At 53.6% G+C, this 20,166-nt stretch overlaps 1 protein-coding gene across 1 annotated transcript in view; it reads right to left on the reverse strand.

Annotated features, from left to right (window-relative positions):
- The window catches only part of WLS (Wnt ligand secretion mediator), a 29,523-nt gene extending 10,152 nt beyond the window's left edge, over positions 1 to 19,371 (reverse strand). Inside the window, exons 1-2 of the mRNA XM_082766242.1 lie at positions 19,235 to 19,371; positions 7,549 to 7,821 (exon numbers count right to left, since the gene is read on the reverse strand). Coding sequence (XP_082622368.1) covers positions 7,549 to 7,821; positions 19,235 to 19,340 — 379 coding nt within the window. The 5' untranslated portion in view covers positions 19,341 to 19,371. The remainder of the gene's footprint in view (positions 1 to 7,548; positions 7,822 to 19,234) is intronic.
- Between the last annotated feature and the right edge of the window lie 795 nt (positions 19,372 to 20,166).

Here is a 20,166-nt window from a genome sequence, read left to right on the forward strand (position 1 = left end):
AATAATATGTTTCAAATCCCATTTTTCAAAATATTTATCTCCCCTCTGGTAGAGAAGAAAGAACCCAATTCTTCCTGGTCATGGAGGTCTGATGTCTTGCTAACATACCATGATGTGCCGCTGCACTATGGTTGTGGGTGAAGAGCATTACTTATTCATATAGCATTAGGAACAATAATTCGCATAAAACTGGAGCAGAGACAGTTGCAGAGACAGGCAGTTGACCAAAAAAGTCCATCAGACTTCACTGTGGGTTGGCAGAGCAGCAAGCAGCCAGGCTGGTAGCCACACTTTCTGCAGGTAATGCGAGGGTACGCAGCTGGAGGTCCTTCTGCTTCGGGAAGCAGCGACATTGCAGCGCAGGATTTACCTTATATTGACACTGAAATAGCTTTGATTTACAGCAAACCACCCAAAAAAAGAACTATACAACAGTATATACTGCATATGGTTAGGTGTATAAAGAAGATCCATCTTCTACCCGGTTCCTTTAAAAAAAAAAAAAAAAAGAAAGAAAAAATTAAAGTTGGCCCTGCCAGAAAAAAGAAAGTCCTGATAAACAACTCCACATGAAGGAACCAATGTCTCCTACACGAATTGTTTAACCCAGGCAATTCTACAGCAGGGCTTTGGGGTCCTCCCCCTGCACCCCCCGGCACTGGCTGCTTTCCACCCGCACGGCTGCACCAACTTGCACGCCAGCAAGCACACACGGAACGGAGGCACCCAGGTAGGGCAGCCACAGCGAGCTTGGCTCAGCAGTTTCGTACTCTCCCATAGCTGGAGGAAAAACTAGAGGGGCAAATCACGGATTAGGAGAGGTGAGGTGGAGGGTTCCTGGGCTTCGGGTGCTGCAGCAGGCCAGCAATTCCACCCTGAACCGTGGGGCAGGAGGGATGGAAGTGTCACATGGAAAACCTGCAGCTCCAGCATGTATTTCAGTGTTTTCAGCTCCTCAGAGCACTGCTGTTCGTGTTCATGTGGGAACAGCCGACCCATCCTCTCCTGGGCCTGTTCACAGCACGAGCACGGGGTGTACCTGCCTTTAAACACGCTCTCGCTAGGGTGCAGCCAGGAGGTCGCTGCTGCAAGGAGGCAACAGGGCTGGAGGAGTCTTACTGAGCTCCCCAAAGCCAGCTCGTGAGACTGAAAGAGTTACAGTCTGAGCCTGCCAAGCAGCAACACACAAACACAGCTTAAAAACCCACGGCAAGCCCGCACCAGCTCCGCCAGATGTGAAATCCTCCCAATTACCAGGCACAGCTCCAAGGCGAGGCTCCGCCAGAGGCACGCGCTCTGCAGCATGCTCACGCTGCGGCCTCGCCTGCTTCCCTCGGCCACCCCAGCCCCTCGGAGAGCTGCCGAGGGCCGTGCCAGCTCCGTGCCTCGCTCCCCGTGCCGGTGCCGAGGTGCCGGCGGGTCCCCGTGCAGGGTGCGGTGGCACGCCTGCTGGCACAGGGACAGCGACGCCTCCGCGGGCAAGCTGACACACACACACACCTCCCAGCAGGGCTCCATCACCACCTGCATCCTGGGCAGGGGAGAGGTGGAGGCGAGCAAAATGTCACTGCCCACGGCTCTGCAGCAGGGGCTGCGTGGAAAAGGGGCTGCCGGCTCTCGGGGCCGCACCCCGCGCACGGGGAAGGGGCTGCGAGGGAAAACATCGGCGCTCGGTGAGCTTGGAAGTTCGGCACGGAGCGCTGCACCACGCCAAAAACAATCTGGTCCTCGGAGCTCTGGAGGGGGCTGCTTGGTGTCTGCGAGCGAGCGGGGACCTTTTGGAGCGCCGCATGTCCCACGTCTCGGCCATCTCCTTCGGCCTTCTTTGCGTGGGGGATATGTGGTGGCACACTCATCCGAAGTGATGGGAAGGGGCGTGGATGGCATCTGTGGTTCAGCCCTGCTATTTATACAGCGTTTGGAGGTGGCTCTGTTCTGCCTTCGTGTGGACTCAACGGGATTTGTCCGAGGGTTTTTGCGCGCACCCGTGATCCGTACCGGCAGGCTGATAGCGGGCTCCTCCCCGCAGGTCGCTGGGTTTCCACCAAACAGGCTCAGGTCCGCTCTTTAGGAGACCAGCAAAACCAGATAAATGGGAACATAAGGTTAAACTTGGCCCAATTAGAAAGGACTACAAACTTCATTTCAGAAGCCATAAAACCAACTGGAATGCTTGGGAGTAAATCCAAGGAAAACAGCTTTCATTATTTCATCTGGGTAATCCGAACGCTGCTGCTGCCATTGAGGATGAAAACCAGACGGCAGAAAACACACACCAGCGTACCTCTTCAAAGCAACGCGTTACAACCCCCCTCTGAATTTCCATCACGCTCCGCATCGGGGGAACCTCTCCCATTAGGGCAGAGCCTGGGCGAAGGCCCTGCAGGGCCATCAGCTCCCGATACGTAAATCTTCGGAGAGGGGACGAGCAAGGACAGTGAGACGCTGTTTGGCAAGAGATGAATCTAAAGAAGGTTTGGTGCTAATTAATACTAAAACAGAGGGCTGTACAGGCAAGGTGGGGGTGCCTGCCCTCTCCCAGCACAGCCACAGCCCTCGTAGTGCCCCGTGCCTCCTCCTGCCCGCAGACAGGCAGCAGCTGACACCCCGCCGGGCCCGGCTTTGAGATAAAGGCGAGGTGTTTCAGAGCTGTGCTGTTTACTGTCAAAACAGTGCATGGGAGGAAGGCGCAGGAGGCAGGAGACTGACAGTCAAGTTGGTTTTTACTTCTGCTTTCTTCTTTTTTTTTTTTTTTCTTTTTCCCCAGACACTCAGCCATGCCCTGGGAACGGCGCGCTGCCAGAGATAAAAATCAGCAGCGGGGGGGGAAGTCACGCAGCACCCGCACGAGCTGCACAAGGACGGTTTTCTCATTGCTGTGAGGGGATGGCCTCCCTGTGGGACACCTCGGTGCCCTCTGAGCACTCTCCTGGCAGCTCAGGCTCCTTGTCCCCAGCGCTGGGACCCCGATGAAGCAGCCTGTGGCCAGCTGGTGGCAGGAGGGACACAGCCCTGCGGGGGAACGCGGGTGTCTGGGGACCAGGCAGCATTAGAGCAGCCAAATCCTAATGGGGTCTCAGGTCGATGGCAGCAGCTGAAGCCAAGAGATAAGCAAACAGCTTCCTAATTTCCTTTCTATAAAGAAGCAGCAAAGGCAGGCTGAGTTCAGAAGAGCAGGGACAGAGAGCAGAGTACTGCAATTATTCAAGGCTGAGCCACAGCAGAAGAGGGAAAATACAAGGGAGGAAGGAAGAGGAGAAGCTGGCATCTACCTGCACTCAGGTAGATGCTACTGGAGGGAAAGTCATTACTCAGTTCCTCCGTGCACGCTGAACAAGATTCTCCAGAATTTCCTGACGACAAAAGGTACAAACCCAGAGATAGGAATCTGTCTGACCCAGCACCGAGATGGAGCTGTCCGGGCCAGGCCTGGGGCAGAGCAATGCCTCAGCAAACCCGGCCACGCAGACCTCGGAGATAAGGGCTGCGTAACTACCCCTGATACCAGCAGCTCCGGTACAGAGCGACAATCTGGCTGGTGTCACAGGTTTATCTTAATAAAAAAAAATAAATAATTAAAAAAGACAAGTTTGTTTAGCTAACTGCATGTCCCACGGATGACCAAGCACAGTCAGAGATGATCTCGGTGGCGCTCCCAGCTCAGATTTCTCAGTGACACCCCAGGCATGGGGCTACAGAAGCTGCAGGAAGGGCTACAGGGCTGCTCGGTGCCTCTCGTGCTCTCAGCCCCTCCACCCTCCCCACCCCTTTTTTCCCTAGTATTTTACTGCAGACTATTCAGTGCCCAAGATCTTTTCCATGATTCACTTTACAGTGTGTTATTCGCACAGGGGATCTTCACTCGCACAACAATAGTCTAAAAATGGAGAAGTTGTTTTGGGGATGGCTCCGTGCCAGCTGCATGCTAATACGGCTATCTGGGAAGAAGTGTGTGCTAGCAAACAGAGGTGTTAGAATTACTTACAATATGCCTCTGTGCTTCGCTGGCTCTCTGAAGTTACAAAAACCTCCAAAGAGACACAAATGACATGACTCCGAACAGGAGCACGCAGCACAGCCATGCTGTACGCCATTTCTTTCCAACAGCAAAGCAGCAAGAAGTCCCTCACGTATTAATATTTTAAGTTCACTAGCTAGAAAAAGGGAGGAAAGCATGTTTTTTTAAAGAGAAAACTCGCAGGGGCCCCTCCGTGCTGCTACGCCCTCCGATAAATAAAGGCAGCATTATCTGATACCCCGCGCCGCCGTACCCTGTACTCCTGAGGGATGGCTCGCTCATCGATGCCAAACCGCTATTAAACCATTTCATGTTTATTTTTCCCCGAGGTGACAGCGGGGCAGGGCAGCAGCTCTGCGGTGCCTGCGTGCCTGTGGCAGGGCCCTGCTCGGCGAGGGATGGAGGTGCAGGAGCTACAGCTCGGTACGGACACACGGCCACGCTGCGGCACAGCTCGGGGAGCAGGGCCGACGTTCCCTGCTCAGAACACAACTGCTTGCCAAATGCACAGGGCCCAGGGCAGCGTGCCAGGCCAAAAAAACAGTGGTAATAAAAAAAATAACACCCCTCCAGGCTTACAGCACGTCCCACCAGGGTGCGTCCCTGTGGTACCCCATCCAGGGCATGCAGCAGCAAGGAGCGGAGTGAAGCAGGAGGAGTGCTGGCAGGGGACTGCGGTGCTGGGAAGGCACAGGGGACCCAAGGGACCCTCCAGTCCCCCATCCCTCCCCTGGAAGGGCCTGCTGGTTCCAACGATGGGAATGAGATGTAATTGCAGGGTAAGAGAGAAACACTCCAACTTCCACAAGCAGCCTGTATGTGAGCTGGTGGCTGAGCCCCAGCTGCTGGCAGCCGGCACGGTGTCACCCCACACCCTGTCCCTCCCACAGCTCTGCGCTCACCCTAACCCTAACCCACAGCCCCTCTGCCTGTGGGGGCAGCACAGAACCCCCCTGCCACAGCTTTTGTGATGAAGGTGCGGGGCAGCACGTCTAGTTTCTCTTTCTGCCTCCTCCCCCTCTTCTGGAGAGGGCCTGCTTTTCAATGACTGAATGCACAGCGCATTGGGAAAGGACAAAGACAACTTGGATGCGAGATTAAGTCCGAGTCGCTGGCAGCTCTGCACGAGGGATAAACATGAGGGAAATAAAATTCAGCTGTTTAACAGCTGAGCTATGTCCCAAGCAGTTGAATGCAGCAGGGCAGCTCCTCTGAAGGGCAGGATCCCAGCAGGGTGTTTTGGGTGCCCTCCAGTACACCCCACTGCAGGGAAATCCCTTCCCAGTGGGTGATGGAGCCTGGGTTCCCCCAGCTGCTCCCGGGATGCATAGAGCACACAGATGTCCCCTATGGGCAGAGGCATCTTCCCAACACTGCTCTGAGAGAAGAAATAAGGTGACCTCACCTGCTTTGGGAGATTATTCCAATTGTCTGATAAACGAAGCTCGTAAAACTAATGCAGAGTTAGCAGCAAGATACAGACACGCATACGTAATTATTTTAGGTTAACAACTTTCTTGCTACCTTTTTTTTAAATTTTTTACGACACAATTTAGCAAGCAAGAAGTGTGTTATTCACTGGTTGCTTAGATTTCACACTTAATTTACATCTGACTTCAGCTTGGCATAAAGTGTAGGAAAACAGCATTTTTAAGCTTTCCTCAGTCAATGAAAGAAAAACCTGAAGATGTGCCAAACGCTCACTGAAAACAAAGCATTGCATGCCATGGCTCCCAACACTTCTTACAAACCAGGAACACCAGCAGCCACCTCGGACTGCAAAGCTGGTCCAGCTCATCCCCCAGCCCTTGCTTTTGTTAACCAGAGGGTGGCAAAAGATGAGTTTTTCTGTTTTTTTTTTCATCTCAAAGAAAATTTGAGTTGCAGTTTGGCACCCCAGGAGCCTCTCCAGGCGCAGCGGCCTGGTGGAGCCAAGGAGCCGAGGCCTTGGTGAAGTTACAGAGCCGCTCTCCATATGTTAGATAATTACAGGGTTAAGAACATGCACGCAAGCTTTAGAAGACCTCGTTTTTAGCTTCCCTCGATGACGACACAGCACACAGCTGGGGAGGAGCAGGCCCCTTTGACCAGGCAGGGCAGTGAAGGAGCCGCAGACGCTTTGCTCCCTGCGGGCACTCGAGCCAGGCCTGCAAAGAGGCAGACGGCAGCAGGCAGAGAGCTGCCAAAGCCCCGGGTTGGACCAGTTTGAGAAGTAAATTGTTTATTTGTTGTTAGGTTATGGCTGTTAGAGAGAGGGATTTTCCAAAACACTTCACAATGTGCAAACACGCCTACAGTTGTTCTTTCAGCAAGGGGCAGAGCAGCCTGCCCTTGCTGCTCCTGACTTCATCTCGCAGGCTTTTGTAGGGGTTTTTGCGTATTTCATCTTCTTCAGGTACTGAGGTTGAATCCCAGTAAGACAGCTTCTTCCACGGTTCCTGTACCTGCACAGTTCTGATGTTTAATTTGAACTCTGCCCTTTCAAGGCCAAGAAGTGTTTTCCATCTGCCCTTATCAGACCCAAGCAAGCCCGTACCTCAGCATGTGATGGAAGGCAGGGCAGCTACTGCAGTTCGCCAGTGAGCAAACTCAAATTGCAGAAGAAATTAAAATTGTAATTATGGCAAAGCCTCGTGTAAGCATGTGGATGGATGATTTCATTTACTGACTACTTCAGCTCACAGTTCAGAAACTGACCATACAAAAGTGCTTGGTGAACATGGAGCAAGACACCACAGCTTAAAATCTATGGCACTGGGAAACAACCAACCAGTTGAACTATCTGTACAAAGGAGTTTTGGGGCAGAGATACAAAAAACATTTAAAATTATGTCCTGAGACTGCTTTTCACCACCTCCACGCAGACTGAGGCAGGGGAACTAAAGTCCAGTGAGGTGGCACAGCAGCAGGCGAGCAGCCTCTGCAGGGGTGTCCCCACTGCCACCGCCTCCAGCAGGTCACCGCAGTGCCTCCAGCACCTCCTCGGAGGCCAAACTCCTCCAGCCAGAGGCAAACTTACCCCACGGAGGATGCAGGATTCAACTCATCAAGCGGCTGCATGTGTGCAGAGCCTGTGCAAGGAGCGGGATGTTGATGCTCAGAAGTGGGACAAGTCCCTTTCAGCTTTTAAGAGTTCAGTGGTATTACCTACTGCAAACCATTGCTGCGTGCTCAGCAACTTGAGATACTTTGGAAAAGTTTCCGAAACCCAGGAGCGCATGCTGTGAAAGCAACCTGCTGGATTTACGCCAGTGCAGGTCCTGATATTCTGCGTACTTTAGCACGGAACCTGTTCACCATTTGCTTAGCCGCCCGCTAACGCAGCGCAAGCAGCTTTCCCTGGAGACGCCCACGTTGCAATGCCTCGTTCCTCACCCCCAGCCTTGGGGCAGGTTGCTGCATCGCCTCGCTGCGTGCGGGCACGTCACCAGGTAGCATGTGGTGCTGGATAAAAGCAGGTGGATGAAAACAGACACTGGGGAAAAAAAACAGCCCACAGCCAGCATGTGATAAAGGGCAGAGCGACTTACTCAGGTCGTTGTCCATCTTGAAGGCGATGTCCAGCTGCATGATGAAAAGCATGAACTGGAACCAGGGGCTCATCTCCTTGCTGGGGAGAGGGATGTGCACGGCAAACACGATGTCGTTGGCCTCGATCTGCCTGCTCACTGCTTCGTCGAAGTCTTTGAGCTTCTCACAGTGGTTGGGTCCCCAGGGCATCAGCCACTTGGTTTTGTGGTGGTTTTTTCTTACATCAATGCACTTCACTGACATGTAAGGGACAGCTGTCGTGGGGCTGGGAGCTGTAAATGAAAGAGAAAACCACATTTTTCGAATCTTTAGATGTTGCACGTAGTGGGTTCCCCACCAAAGTACTCAGCTCCCCATTCAGCTATTTGAAGGCAATTCAAAACAAATGCATCAAATGATGCTCCGTCACAGCTCCACGATCCCATAGTTAAGTAATTAAGTTTATTACGTCTACAGCTGTATTACTGACTTTGTAGTGGGATCAAATGAGAATTAGCTGAAGCAGCAGGAACCCGCCGGCGCAGGCTCCGACTCCTCAGTTACACCAGCAGCAGACTGGAAGTTACTGGCACCTCTCTCTGGGCACGCACCCTTCCAGCTGGCTCACTCAAGCCAACCCCTATGCAAAGCCCATCGCCATATCACAAACCCAGACACGAACCCATCCGAAACCTCATCCCGGACTGCAGTGATCTGAACCACACGTAGCCAAACAACTCCCCAGCCAGCAGGAAGGCTTTGCTCCCTGCTGAATCAAAGCTCTTCCTGGAAGGGTGACAGTCCTAGGATAATGCATCTTCTGGAGAACGCCAAGGAAGCAAACAGCTCCCAGCACCAACAAACTGAATAATGCTGCGTTTTTCTTTACCGAGTCAAGGCGTGATCAGAGAACCGAGCTGAATGCATGGGCACGAGACACCCGTTGGCATTATAGCAGGGATGTACAACATCCCAGATCAGCTAATTAAAACTATTGGGGATTGCCCTGCTCTGGCTTTACATCCATGAGGGAACAGTCAGAAACACTGAAGCATGGCTGGGGATGCAGCATGCAAATCTCTCTAAGAGAAAGAAGCAGCTTTTAAACTCAGAAGTATTTATCTCACAGTTCTGCCCTGCAAAGCCCTCTGGTGAAAGCAGCTCTGCCTCGTTTCTGCCATCATTAGGGACATGAATATTTTAATGCTACCTGCACACATCGAGGACTGGGAGCTCTAACGGAGCCGGTGCGACCTGGGGGTGCCCACGGGTCAGGGAGCCGAGGGGCAGAAAGAAGCTGGGTGACAATTCTCCTGTCCCTTATGGACCTGCTCCCTTTCTGAGAAGGAAGCACTGTTCCAGGAGCACTGTTCTGCACAACAGCCAGCTCAGTACTTTTGAAACACCCGGTATGTTTTGCCGTGATTAAACCAGAACTGTCTGATTTCTGAAGTGCAATCTGTAAGTACCGCTGGATGTGCTTTAATTAATTTCTTCCAGCTTCACAGGTTTAGGAAAGCAGAAGGAAAAGGTTAACTCTTTCTTTATAAGCTATTAAAGTTTTATTTACTTCTGTTTTCACAGGAATTTGGAAAAATTAAAGTTATGTAATGCCACTTTCTTGTGGAATGACAGTTATTAAGGAAAACAATCCCCCACCTTTTTTTTTTTTTTAATGAAAACAGTGTGCAATTAAAAAGTTTAGGACAAATTTAATAATGTTAAAATGATCTAATGCAGATGAGAAGCACTGAAACGTTCCTATCCCGTGAACTGAAAGAGGGAGCATGTAGGATAACAGAATAACCCCCAGCCCAGGCACATCACGGATCCGCAGCACTTTCAGAGCATTTTGAAGGCCCTGTGGTCCCCTGGGAGCCACCGAGAGCTGGTAGGTTACGGCAGCTCCAAAAAAGAGCTTGATATGCCAGAAAGAAGCAGAAAAAAATATCGAGCATTCAAAATAAAACAGTTACAGGATGCTCCCGCGATGTACCACGGGCACATTAAACATGCGACTCACGCTGCCACGTTCTTACGTCGTTTCTCGATGCAGAGCCTGGTGACAGCGGCTAAAACTGCAGCCCCACGTGCCTGTGAGGAATACTGTTGAGAAATAAGGCACGTATGCAGGCTGGGCGCTCTCAGAGCTTTTGAAACCCTGTAAGATCTTTGTGTGATGCAGAAGTAGGCATCCCTGAATTAGGAGCCGTTGTTCCTCCTGCAGGGAAGGCTCGCGGTTCCTGCTTTGATGCAGCTCATTACAGCCATAAATACACGTTTTCATCGCTGACTGATTATGATTTTAAAGCCTTGGCGTGCTGACACCCACAGCCCCTCTGCCAAAGCTACAGCTCGGAGGAGCAGGAGACAATCGCTATATATATTCCTTGTCAGGAACTGCACACCAAACAAACGTCGGCACTTGGCTTGCATTACTTGTTTGGCCCCGTTCCCATTAAATTCGAGCGAGTGTTGAACCAAGTGGAAAAAAAATGCTTTGTGAAGCTGCAGCCAAGTCAACTAACAGCATTACAAAGTGCTATGCAAAACAAAGCTAGCATCAAGGGATTTCAGCTACACGCTGGTGCCAAGCAGGCTGCTTTCAACCATTCTGGCTGTGGGCTGCTAGAGGGTTCAGTTTTACGCATTCGGCGATATATATCTGCCTGTAAATAATTAAATAGCAGCTTTTGCATAAGGGAGTGGAGGAGCCTCAGCCCCTGTCCCCAACCTGCTCGCTCGGAGGAGCAGTAACGCGGCAGGGAGCGCTGGGGTGTGCTGCAGGAGCAGGCGAGGACGGGGCTTTTGGCACAGCTCGGAGGAGCCGTGCTGCCCGTGGATGCCTTCCCAATGCTCAAGAGAAAAAGCTTCGGGGGACGAGCTCACAGACACAATTACTGGCTGCAGAGGCTTTCAGGGCAGAGGCACGGATCTCCATGGAGCCAGCACGCACATGCCCGCGGGGCGCAGGCAGGACTGTCCCCACCAAACCCTCCTCAGCCCGGCAGAGAGGCATCCTCACCCAATCCTCCCCAAACACCCGGGCGAGCACGTACATGAAAACGCAGCCAGCAGCTCGGAGCAGCCTGCCTTTTGTAGCTCTCTGCTTTTCATGCTAGTTTGGGCAGTGAATAGCATTTCCCGGCTTTGAAGCTTGTTTGCACGCATGTTACCAACACCTTTGTCCTAAAGGCTGCTGCAGCCAGCTGGGACAGCCTGCCCGTGCTGCTGGCAGGGCAGCAGGCAGCCGCCTTCCCCTCCTCCTGCCGCAGCCCACCCAGACCCCTCGCTTGCCAGGGGCACCCCAAGGGCACCACCGAGCACCCGGTGCCGGGGCCAGCCCCTGCCACATCCCGGGAGGGCGTCTGATGAGCCATCCACACCACTGCTTCATGACTGAAGAAGTGCTCACAATTTCCAGCGAGGCTTTTCTCTCTTTTCTATTACGTACCATGCATATGTGGGCTCGAGCGTATGAAATTTCTCAAGCTGTGCCCAAAGGAAAGGGCAGCAGTTAAAGAAACAAGCTAAGGAACAGAGATAAGTAATGCTGGACTGGAGGGGGCAGGTGGAAATCAGCAGTGGAATTGCTTTCAGCTCTGAAGGATCCAGAACTACTCAGCCTCACGTGAATCAGGAGCTGCGATTTGACTGAAAGGTAAAAGGCATCAAGGTTACAGAACAAATCTAAAGAAGAGGAGCTGCAGGAAACATCTCAGCATGCTTTGTATCTTCGGACAGCAGCGGTCAGAGAAGTCCAGGATCCTACGAGCTGATTCAGAAAATGACTTGAGGATTTGTTTTCTCAGCACTGCTCACCATTCTGACTGCCAGACACCAAGGGTTTTCCTCCTCCATCTCAACTGGAATCAAAATTCTTTCACTTCCCATAGACTAAACAGCGTGAGAGCTGAGGCAAACAGCGAGAACGACTCATTGCACAGCTGGGGCACCTCCGGGCTCGCCAGCACTGCTCCCACCCCCGTGTTCCTGGGAGAAGTACTGCAGTGCTGGCTGAAGGAACGGGGCACCCCGTCCCAAACACCCCGGGAATGGGGCAGCAGCGATGTCCCTGAAGGGACAGGGACCCGTGGGCCCCCGGCGTGTCCTGCACAGGTGCCCTGTGCTCCTGAGCCCCAGGGGTGGATCTCGGTCACCACCACCCTCCCAGATCCGGCTGTCGGAAATCTCAGAACGGAAAGTTTTAATTCAGTTTGAGATGAGCGGAGCACTGCAGCCAATTAAATGAAACAAACAGAGCGAGTTTGGGATTGTTTTTGGCAAAAGTCTGAACTTCAGACTTAACCCTCCCAGCTCGGCTGCTTAAAAAGGCAAGCAAACGTCCGCTCCCCGGCCAACACAAGCACAATTAGTTAACAACAAAATCTTCAATTCTGTTAGCGTACATTTTTAAACAATACCCAACGCTGTGTGTTACAGAACTGTGCTTCCTTGGCCGGCACATTACAACGTACAACGCAGGTATTTGGGGATGGTGGGGAGCAGCTGCAGTGGTGGCAGCTCGGTGCTCGGCCCTGGCTGAGAGCACACAGCAGCAGAGGGGGGCTTTTGGTGGCAAGGAACCCTTAAGGAGCTGTCGAGTGTGGAAATGTGACATTTCTCCTTCAGATTTCCGAGAGGAAACGTTAAAGCCATCAGGTCTTTAAGAGAGACAGAAGAAAATGAAGCCCTTTCTCCAAATGGATGCCACTTTTTCATGAACACCCCTTCACACCTTTGTTCCACAAGCCAAACTTGACCCTGTCTCTCTCACGCTGGCTGGTGCTGGCATGCGGGACGGGCAAATGAAACAGAAAACTCTCCAAACTCCAGCTCCATTCGTGGCCCAAGCGAAGGCTGGAAAAAGCCTGAAGCAGCACCACACCTCTGGCAGTCCTACAGCCCGCAGGCTCCTTGTCAGAGCTCAGAGCAGCAGAATGAGGGCACGCCTCGGGCACGATGGGGGAATACAAACGAGCCATTTGTCTGCTCTTGGGATCAGGGACATCACAGCTGATGTCAACAAACAGCACTGATGTGCTGCAGAACTCGTTTTTTGTTTAGTTCTCAAAGCCCCAGCTCAAACTGTGACAGGGGTTAGGACAGTAACCACGTAACCTCTCCAGCTCGGCAACGGGATTCTTCTGCTGGGCTCTGGCCAGCCTGTCCCGTCCCCACAGCAATCCACCTCCTCCACCGTGTGTGCGAGCAGCCACCTGCCCTGCTCTCTTCTGGGATGAAAAGCAGAAAATAAGATACTGACTGTAAGTGGGCTTACCTCAGGAACCAGTCCTCAGAGAGGAAAAACACCTGTATTTGGACTTAGCTTAGCTCTATAAGTAGAAAAAATTTAAACAGATTTACTATGAGATAAAAGAGCTCGAGGCTTTGTGAACTTTACAGTATTACATATGCCTATTTTTTTTTGAGTCACCATCAGTCAAATTACTAGTTTCAGTAAATTAAGTAGATCTTTTAAAAGTTCCTGCAATAAACTCTCAAATTCCTCCTCCTCATTCATGCAAACTAGGCGTTCAGCCCACTCGCAAGAGCAACATCCACTCCTCTCCCCCACGTGCACTCACCTCTACGATATATATTTTGTACCTTCTCCTCTCGAGCACCTACAGCATTTCAAATTAACTACTGACCCTTGCTCTCGCACTATAAACAAGCCCTTTACAAAATCTCAATTGCATTGTGTCCACATTGATTAAAGCTTGAATCCTACTGACCTCATGTGGTGTTAACTTCTCCCATGCACCAGGAGCATTCTGCTTTTCTACTCAATTACCCCCTTCTGCGCAGAGCCATCACTACCCAATGAGCACACACAATGGACTTCTGCTTCATTACACTAACCAACAGCAGGGTAGGAATAAACAAGCTAATTTATCATCCCCCGGACTGAGGTTTTCCAGCTGGAGCGGTGAGAACCTGAATCATGTTATATACACTTATGTATGTTTACTGCAGCATAAAAGTCTTCTTTTCTTCTTCTTCTCTTTGCCAACCTTGCTGCTACCAGTTTAACGTTAGTGACAGTGATTGCTAATGCAAACTTTAAATTTCTATTTTTTAATTGCTAGTTACTGTTTTACAAGCCTACATGTCTTTTTTCTGAAGACCAACAGCAGCTTTTACATACAGAATTACCATCCTCTTAAAATAATCTAATTTATTTTCAAAACAAACAAACCCTACCTAGTAGAAGCCCATTCCCCTCGTGAAATGTCTTTCTTTTTTGTATTATTGGACTCCAGACTTTAAGATCAAAGTCCTTTCAAGCCCCAGGATTTATCAAAACCCTGCGAGTGATTTTCTACAAAGATAGCGGGACTCCAGCCCTGCTGGGGCCTCATCAGACACAGCACAGAGCGCGGCAGAGGTTTACCACGAGGCCCACAGCCACACGGCAAGTCAGAAACAGAGCCACGGACACCCAGAGGTGCCAGCTCCTGGTGCCTCACCCTCCGAGCTTTGGGGCTAGAAGCAGAGAAGGCCTCCTGTGGTGTTCATCGCCTTTTATTCTGCTGTTGCTGAACCCGTAACTACACTTCTTTCAAACAAAGCACAAACTGGGCTTAAAACTGGAGAAGTAGTCTCATTCCCAGTAAGGAGGGAATGGATTTTTGCAAGAAGGGCACTGCTTCCCATCCACGGTCACAGCACCGCAGCCCAGCGTGGCTAGCTGTCTTCTCCAGTAGGTTTGCCAGCACTACAAGCTTCTTGCACTGCTTTGTTTCAGGCCACGGAAACAAACCTGCCCAAGCAGACGAAGGAAGCCTGGCTGTGAGATTTCTGCCCCAAGCTGAGACGAGCTGCTGGATCCCAGAGGTCCCTGGACAAGCACTAGAGCCAGCAGAACGGCCCTACTGCGGCCGCTGGGACTGCCTGTGCTCGTTAACGCCATGCGGCACGACCGCAACAGCTCTCTGCCTGAGGTTTCTTCTTGGATGCCACTGCTGCATCCTCCTGCAGCAAGAGGCCGTGGAAAGAAGGAGCAGGGCCTCTCAGAGCAAGGCAAGCTGGAGACTTCTTCAGCGGGTCAGTTCTCAGAGAGCAGCAGCAACCGAGAAAAGTACGGTAGAACTGACGTACTAATTGCCATGAAGGCCTTTGGATCTCCCTCCAAGCCATCCTCTGAAAGTTTTCAGCCAGGACCAAATGCATTTCTTGCTATGCCTGGGCAAGATGTAAACCATGTGGAAACGGCCCCAAAACAGCCACAGAGACCCGGTGTCACCCAGCAGTGCCTCAGCAGCATCTGTCCATGGGTGCTGGGACACAGCGAGGTCCCTGTGGCCCCCTCAGCCCCTCGCAGACAGGGGCTGGCACTGGGGTGCAGGCACACACCCTCCTTCAAAGGGCCTCCGAGCAGGCGTGGAAGACAGCTGCCTAGACTTCAAAGGCCGGCAGCTTTATGTGCTGCAGAAAAGACTTCCTGCTAAATCCCTTCCCGGGCCTATTCAGCCCGTGTGGTGACAAGAGGAGGAGTGGAGCAAGAGCCCTTCGCGCTTCGCATCAGCTGGAGGCCTGCGGCTCCCTCATGCAACTCGCTGAATTAGCTGCAGCTCGGAGGTGATGCAACTGTGAGAAGCATGAAGTTAAAAAAAAAAAAAAACAAAAAACAAAAAACTCACAGGATTTACAGCCCCTATTGCCTGCTCCTCAAAGCCCCAAGCGCGTGTCTCTGCCTGAGAACCGCCAATTTGGGGTACGTTTGCCCATTTAGCTGCAGTTTCAGCTCTTAACGAGAAGGACCGGGTGGACACAAGCTGCACAGACGTGACCTTTCACGTCTGCTTTTTCCTCAGCTCCCAGAGCCGCTGCCAAGGCCGCAGCACCGGAGGAATGTGCCCGCGCAGGGGCTGCTCTTGGCACCGGTGCCCGCGGCGCAGCCGGAGGGGCCGGCACCAGGCCCTGCTCCGCCACAGCCACCCAGCCCGGGGAGGTAATGAAATCCCAGGAAAGGAAATGAAATCCTGGAAACTCACTGCTCAGGAGCCAAGTCAGACATTTAGATAATGACCCGGGATTGTTGATAGCTGCTCAGCCATTTATACTCATGACTCATTATCTCTCTGGGCGAGACACACAAGCAGGAGTTTTATTTGCTCCAGTCAAAACAATTCCAGTTTTTTTCAACCTTAAACCAAGGCAAGGAGGCAGCGAACCTGCTTGATCACAAATGCAGCCCCCTCATCCCAGAGGACTCGTGCGCTAAAACAGACACCTCCACTTTTCCAAGCAGTTAATTTGTAAAATGCACGGGTGGTACGGGACTGCCGGCACTTTGCTGTGTGTGTGTGTGTGCCTGCTCTTTGGCTTGGCTACAGAAAAGTCCTCTTACATCCAAAGCCAGCTCATTTGAACGGAAAACAAGGTAATCTGAATCCTCACGAGGCATCCCTGTGGTCCTAGAAGTAGTGAGAAGTTGTCCAAGGGGGGGTTACTAGTTCCTAGGTGTGCATGCGACTGGGCTCACCCCAAGCCCTCCATCCCTATGGGGCCTCTCCTGGACACCAGGGGCAGCCCGAATCCCCGGGGAGAAGAGGTGGGTCCCTGTCCCAGACTGTCAGATCGGGTCCAAGGGTGTGCAGTGCCTGATGCAGCTCTCATGGGGTCAGGCAGCAGCTCGCAGCCCGACGGGACACGTAAATCACTGCCCGCAGGCACCTGGATGGCAGCCTGCAGCAGGCTTAGAGCAACACAGAGTTCCCTGCTACGGCCATGAACTCCAGATTTGAGCAGTGGTATTCTTATCTTTAAGTAAAAAATAATAATAATAAACGGCACACATAAAGGAACTCCAGAATGCAAGGACTCTGCGAGCAGCTCCCACGTGGTACACAGAGGACAAAGATTTGTAATCCAGAGCTTTGGTTTAAACACAGCCAAAAGGCATCGAGGTCAGCCTGCCACTGACCGGTTCCAGCACCTGGCCGGCACTGGGGCAGGACACAGCTGTCCTCGCTTGTCTTTGTCCCACTCAAAACTTCCAGAAGCTGCAGGAACCGACCTATGCTGCTGCTGGTTCAGCAGGAGAAGCCCTGTCCTCACATCGAGCCCCAGCCCTCCACGAGCTGCGGGAATGCCGAATGCAAAGCAGACCCAGCCTGGTTTCTCACCCATTAACACTCGACTGATAGCAGGAAGCATCCCTGTTTGATCCTTTCCTCCTGTAATACAAACACCCTGTCCTTTACAGCAGGAATGCAAGGAGGAGGCCTCATTGCGACTGTTTTTATGGATCCCATATTACCAATACAGCCTAACAGCAGGCACAGCACAGGACCCAGAGCAGAGCCTTGCAGGGGCCGCAGCAGGGCAGGGAGCTGGGTGCTCTAGGACAGAGGTGCAGCTACCTGGAGCCCACAGCTCCCCCAGCAGCAGGGAAAAAGCTCAGAGACACAACCCTGCAAGGGGTTTCTTGCTCCTTAGCTTTGCCGAGCTCCCTTGGGCTGCCACAGGAGCTTCACCCCCAGGCGATGACTCCTGTACGCGAACATCCCACACATGCTGCCAACAGGCACTTCAAGCAAAAATCCCAGGGAGTGCTGATAAAAGTCTTATATCTGAACGAGAGAGCTGATGGAAGTCTGCAAGCCTGATTAAAGCTCAGGCATTAACACAGGTCGCTGTTCAGGAACTAGATTGAGAGCTACCACAGGCAGAAAACATGATTTCAGGATAATGAAGCCTTGCTGCCCTATCAGGTACCAACGTGCTGCATTTGTGTATTTCCAACTGGCAAAATAATCTGTTAAAATAGAGCACTTAGTCATTGTTTTGAAACATGACCTAACCGGCTGCTAAAGGAGCGGCTGGCTTCGCTTTGTAGCTGCGTCCCGGTTGTGTACATATTTTGGTTCGTCTAGACCTGGATAAACTAAAATAACCAGATTCTCGGTGCCCGTACGGTGCGCTGGATCAAACCAGCCCAGGACTATTTCAGTGACCTCTCGGCTCGCATCCCACCGCGTGCTCCACCAGGAGCACCAGCAGTGCCCGCGGGGACGCTGCAGGAGGACATTTACCACCGACACGTCTCTTGGTGGGCTCCTCTTGGGAAGGGGCACGGGGCAGGGGCTGGGGCCGGGCACCCTGCGATGGCCCCGGGGACACGGTGCCAGCCACCAGCCTGCAGCACCCAGGGCTGGGGACCCGGGGAGCGAGGCACAGGCCATGATTGCTCCCCAAAAATTGCACCAGGGAGCCCAGCAGCTCGCAGGAAGGCTTCCAGAGGTTCAGGGGCAAGAGTCACCGCGGTAGGAGCCACACGAGCCCCTAGGGCAGGAGGGGAAGAGCATTTTGGAAGCCTCGCAGTGGGGTTTTGCAGCAATTAAAGGAAGCCTGCCCCTAACAGCCCCCTGGGGCTCGCTGCTGGGGGGAAGATGCCCTTACCCAACCCACGTGGAGCCGCCCTGGGTTTGGGTTGTGCGGCCCCGAGGCTCTCAGAGCAGGAAAGGCACCCAGTGCCGGGGTTTGTAGGGACTGAGTGATGGACGGGAGGGCTGCTCGGACCCCGCAAACACCAGGCTTACCACGCCTGCCCCCGCACGAAAACAGCAACGGGGCTTGCTAATCAGCGTGCTCCTTTTGTACGTGCAGCTAGCGTTTTCTGAACTTTAAGGGGTTTTTCTAGCAGTGCCCTAAGATGAAGGAGCACTGAGCATGGCTCCTCTGCACAGGCCAAGGAATTTATCTAGTGAATCAGCACGGAGCTCGGCAACATGCGCCCGAACCAGCTCCTTCGGAAAGGAAGGGAATGAAAAAAAAAGAAAAAAAGAAAAAAAAAAAGCCAGTCCCGCTGGTATTCAGCACGGGGTCAGGCCCGCAAGACCAGAAAACGCTGGGTTTTAGCCCAAAGCCGGCCGCAGACGCCTTGGGGATGGAGGCGGGGAGGAGAGGCAGGGGAAGGAGGGCAACTCAAGTTTGGGGGATTTTGGGTGCGAGGCGGCCCCACCGCCTGGATAAGGGGCAGGGGGGGGGCCATGGGGCCAGCACCCGGGACCCCCGGGCTCAGCACCCCCCGGGGCAGGGCAGGGGAGCCCGGCGGGGGGCGCGGGACCCCCGGGGCAGCTCCCGGCTGCACGGCCCCGATTTTTAACCCCCCCCCAACCCCAGCCCCAGCCCCCGGGGCCCCGAGCAGCGCCCCCGGGGCGAAGCCGGACAAAAGCGGAGGGGAAAGGGGTGGAGGGGAAGGGAAGGGGGTGGAAACAGGGGGGGGGGCGGCCCCAGCGCAGCCCAGACAATGGGAGCGCCCCGAGCGGCATGGCCCCCCCCCCCCTTCCCCGGCTTTTATTAATTTATTGCACTGATTAATCTCATTTTTTTCCGTCTGGGGGCAGGGAGGGGGCTTCGTCCTCCGTGCAAACGGAGGTGGTGGTGGCGTGGGGGGGGGGGTTTGTTCCTCCCTCTTCCTCCTCCTCCTGCGGCTGCAAAGCGAGGAGGGGGAGCAGGGGGAAGGCTCCGGGGTGGGGGGGGGGGGGGGGGCTCCCAAAAAGCAGCCGAGCTCCCCGCGGCCCGGTCGCCATGCTGAGCGCCTCCCGTGCCAAAAAAAAAAAAAAAAAAAAAAAAAAAAACACACAAAAAAACTTTTCTCTGCCCCTCCTGGCCGGCGGGGGGGGGGAGCAGCGAGCACAAAGGGACCGAGAGCACCGAGGGGTTTGGGGTGGGGTTGGGGGGGTCCGGACTCACCGATGAGCCCCCCCACGAGGAAGGCGATGACCTGGAAGACCAGCAGCACGCCGCCGACGATGCAGAGCTTCTTGGTGCTCATGTTCTCGATGATGGCCCCGGCCATGGTCGCGGGGTCGTGGGGTGCCGGGCACGGAGAGCCCGCAACCCCCCCCACCCCCCCCCCAACCCAACCCTAAGCCCCCAGCCCCGGCAGCCGCCGCCGCCGCCGCACGGCCCCGGCCCCGCGCCGCGCCCGCGCCGGGATGGGGTGGGAGGGGCGGGGCCGCCGCGGGGGGCGGCTGCTGGGGGGGGAGGAGGCAACGCACGGAGGGGCGGGGCGGGGAGGGGGGGTATGGGGTATGGGGTGGGGGTGTGGGATGGGGATATGGGATGGGGATAGAGATATGGGGTGGGAGATGGGATGGGGATACGGGATATGGAATGGGATGGGATATGGGGTGGGGATGGGGTATGGGGTATGGGGTGGGGATAGAGATATGGGGTGGGAGATGGGATGGGGATATGGGATATGGCATGGGGATGGGATATGGGATGGGATATGGGGTGGGATGGGGATATGGGATGGGGATGGTATATGGGATGGGATATGGGGTATGGGATGGGGATGGGATATGGGGTATGGGGTATGGGGTGGGATATGGGGTATGGGATATGGGATGGGGATGGGATATGGGGTATGGGGTATGGGGTGGGATATGGGGTATGGGATATGGGATGGGGATATGGGATGGGGATACAGGATGGAGATATGGGATGGGGTATGGGATGGGATATTGGATGGGATGGGGATGTGGGGATTGGGATATGGGATGGGATATGGGATGAGGATATGGGGATATTGCATGGGGATATGGGGTGGGGATATGGGATGGGGATGGGATATGGGATGGGGATATGGGGATATGGCATGGGGATATGGGATGGGATGG

The sequence above is a fragment of the Aythya marila genome (genome assembly GCF_965140915.1).
Source record: "Aythya marila genome assembly, chromosome: 8".
Classification (NCBI taxonomy): Eukaryota; Metazoa; Chordata; class Aves; order Anseriformes; family Anatidae; genus Aythya; species Aythya marila.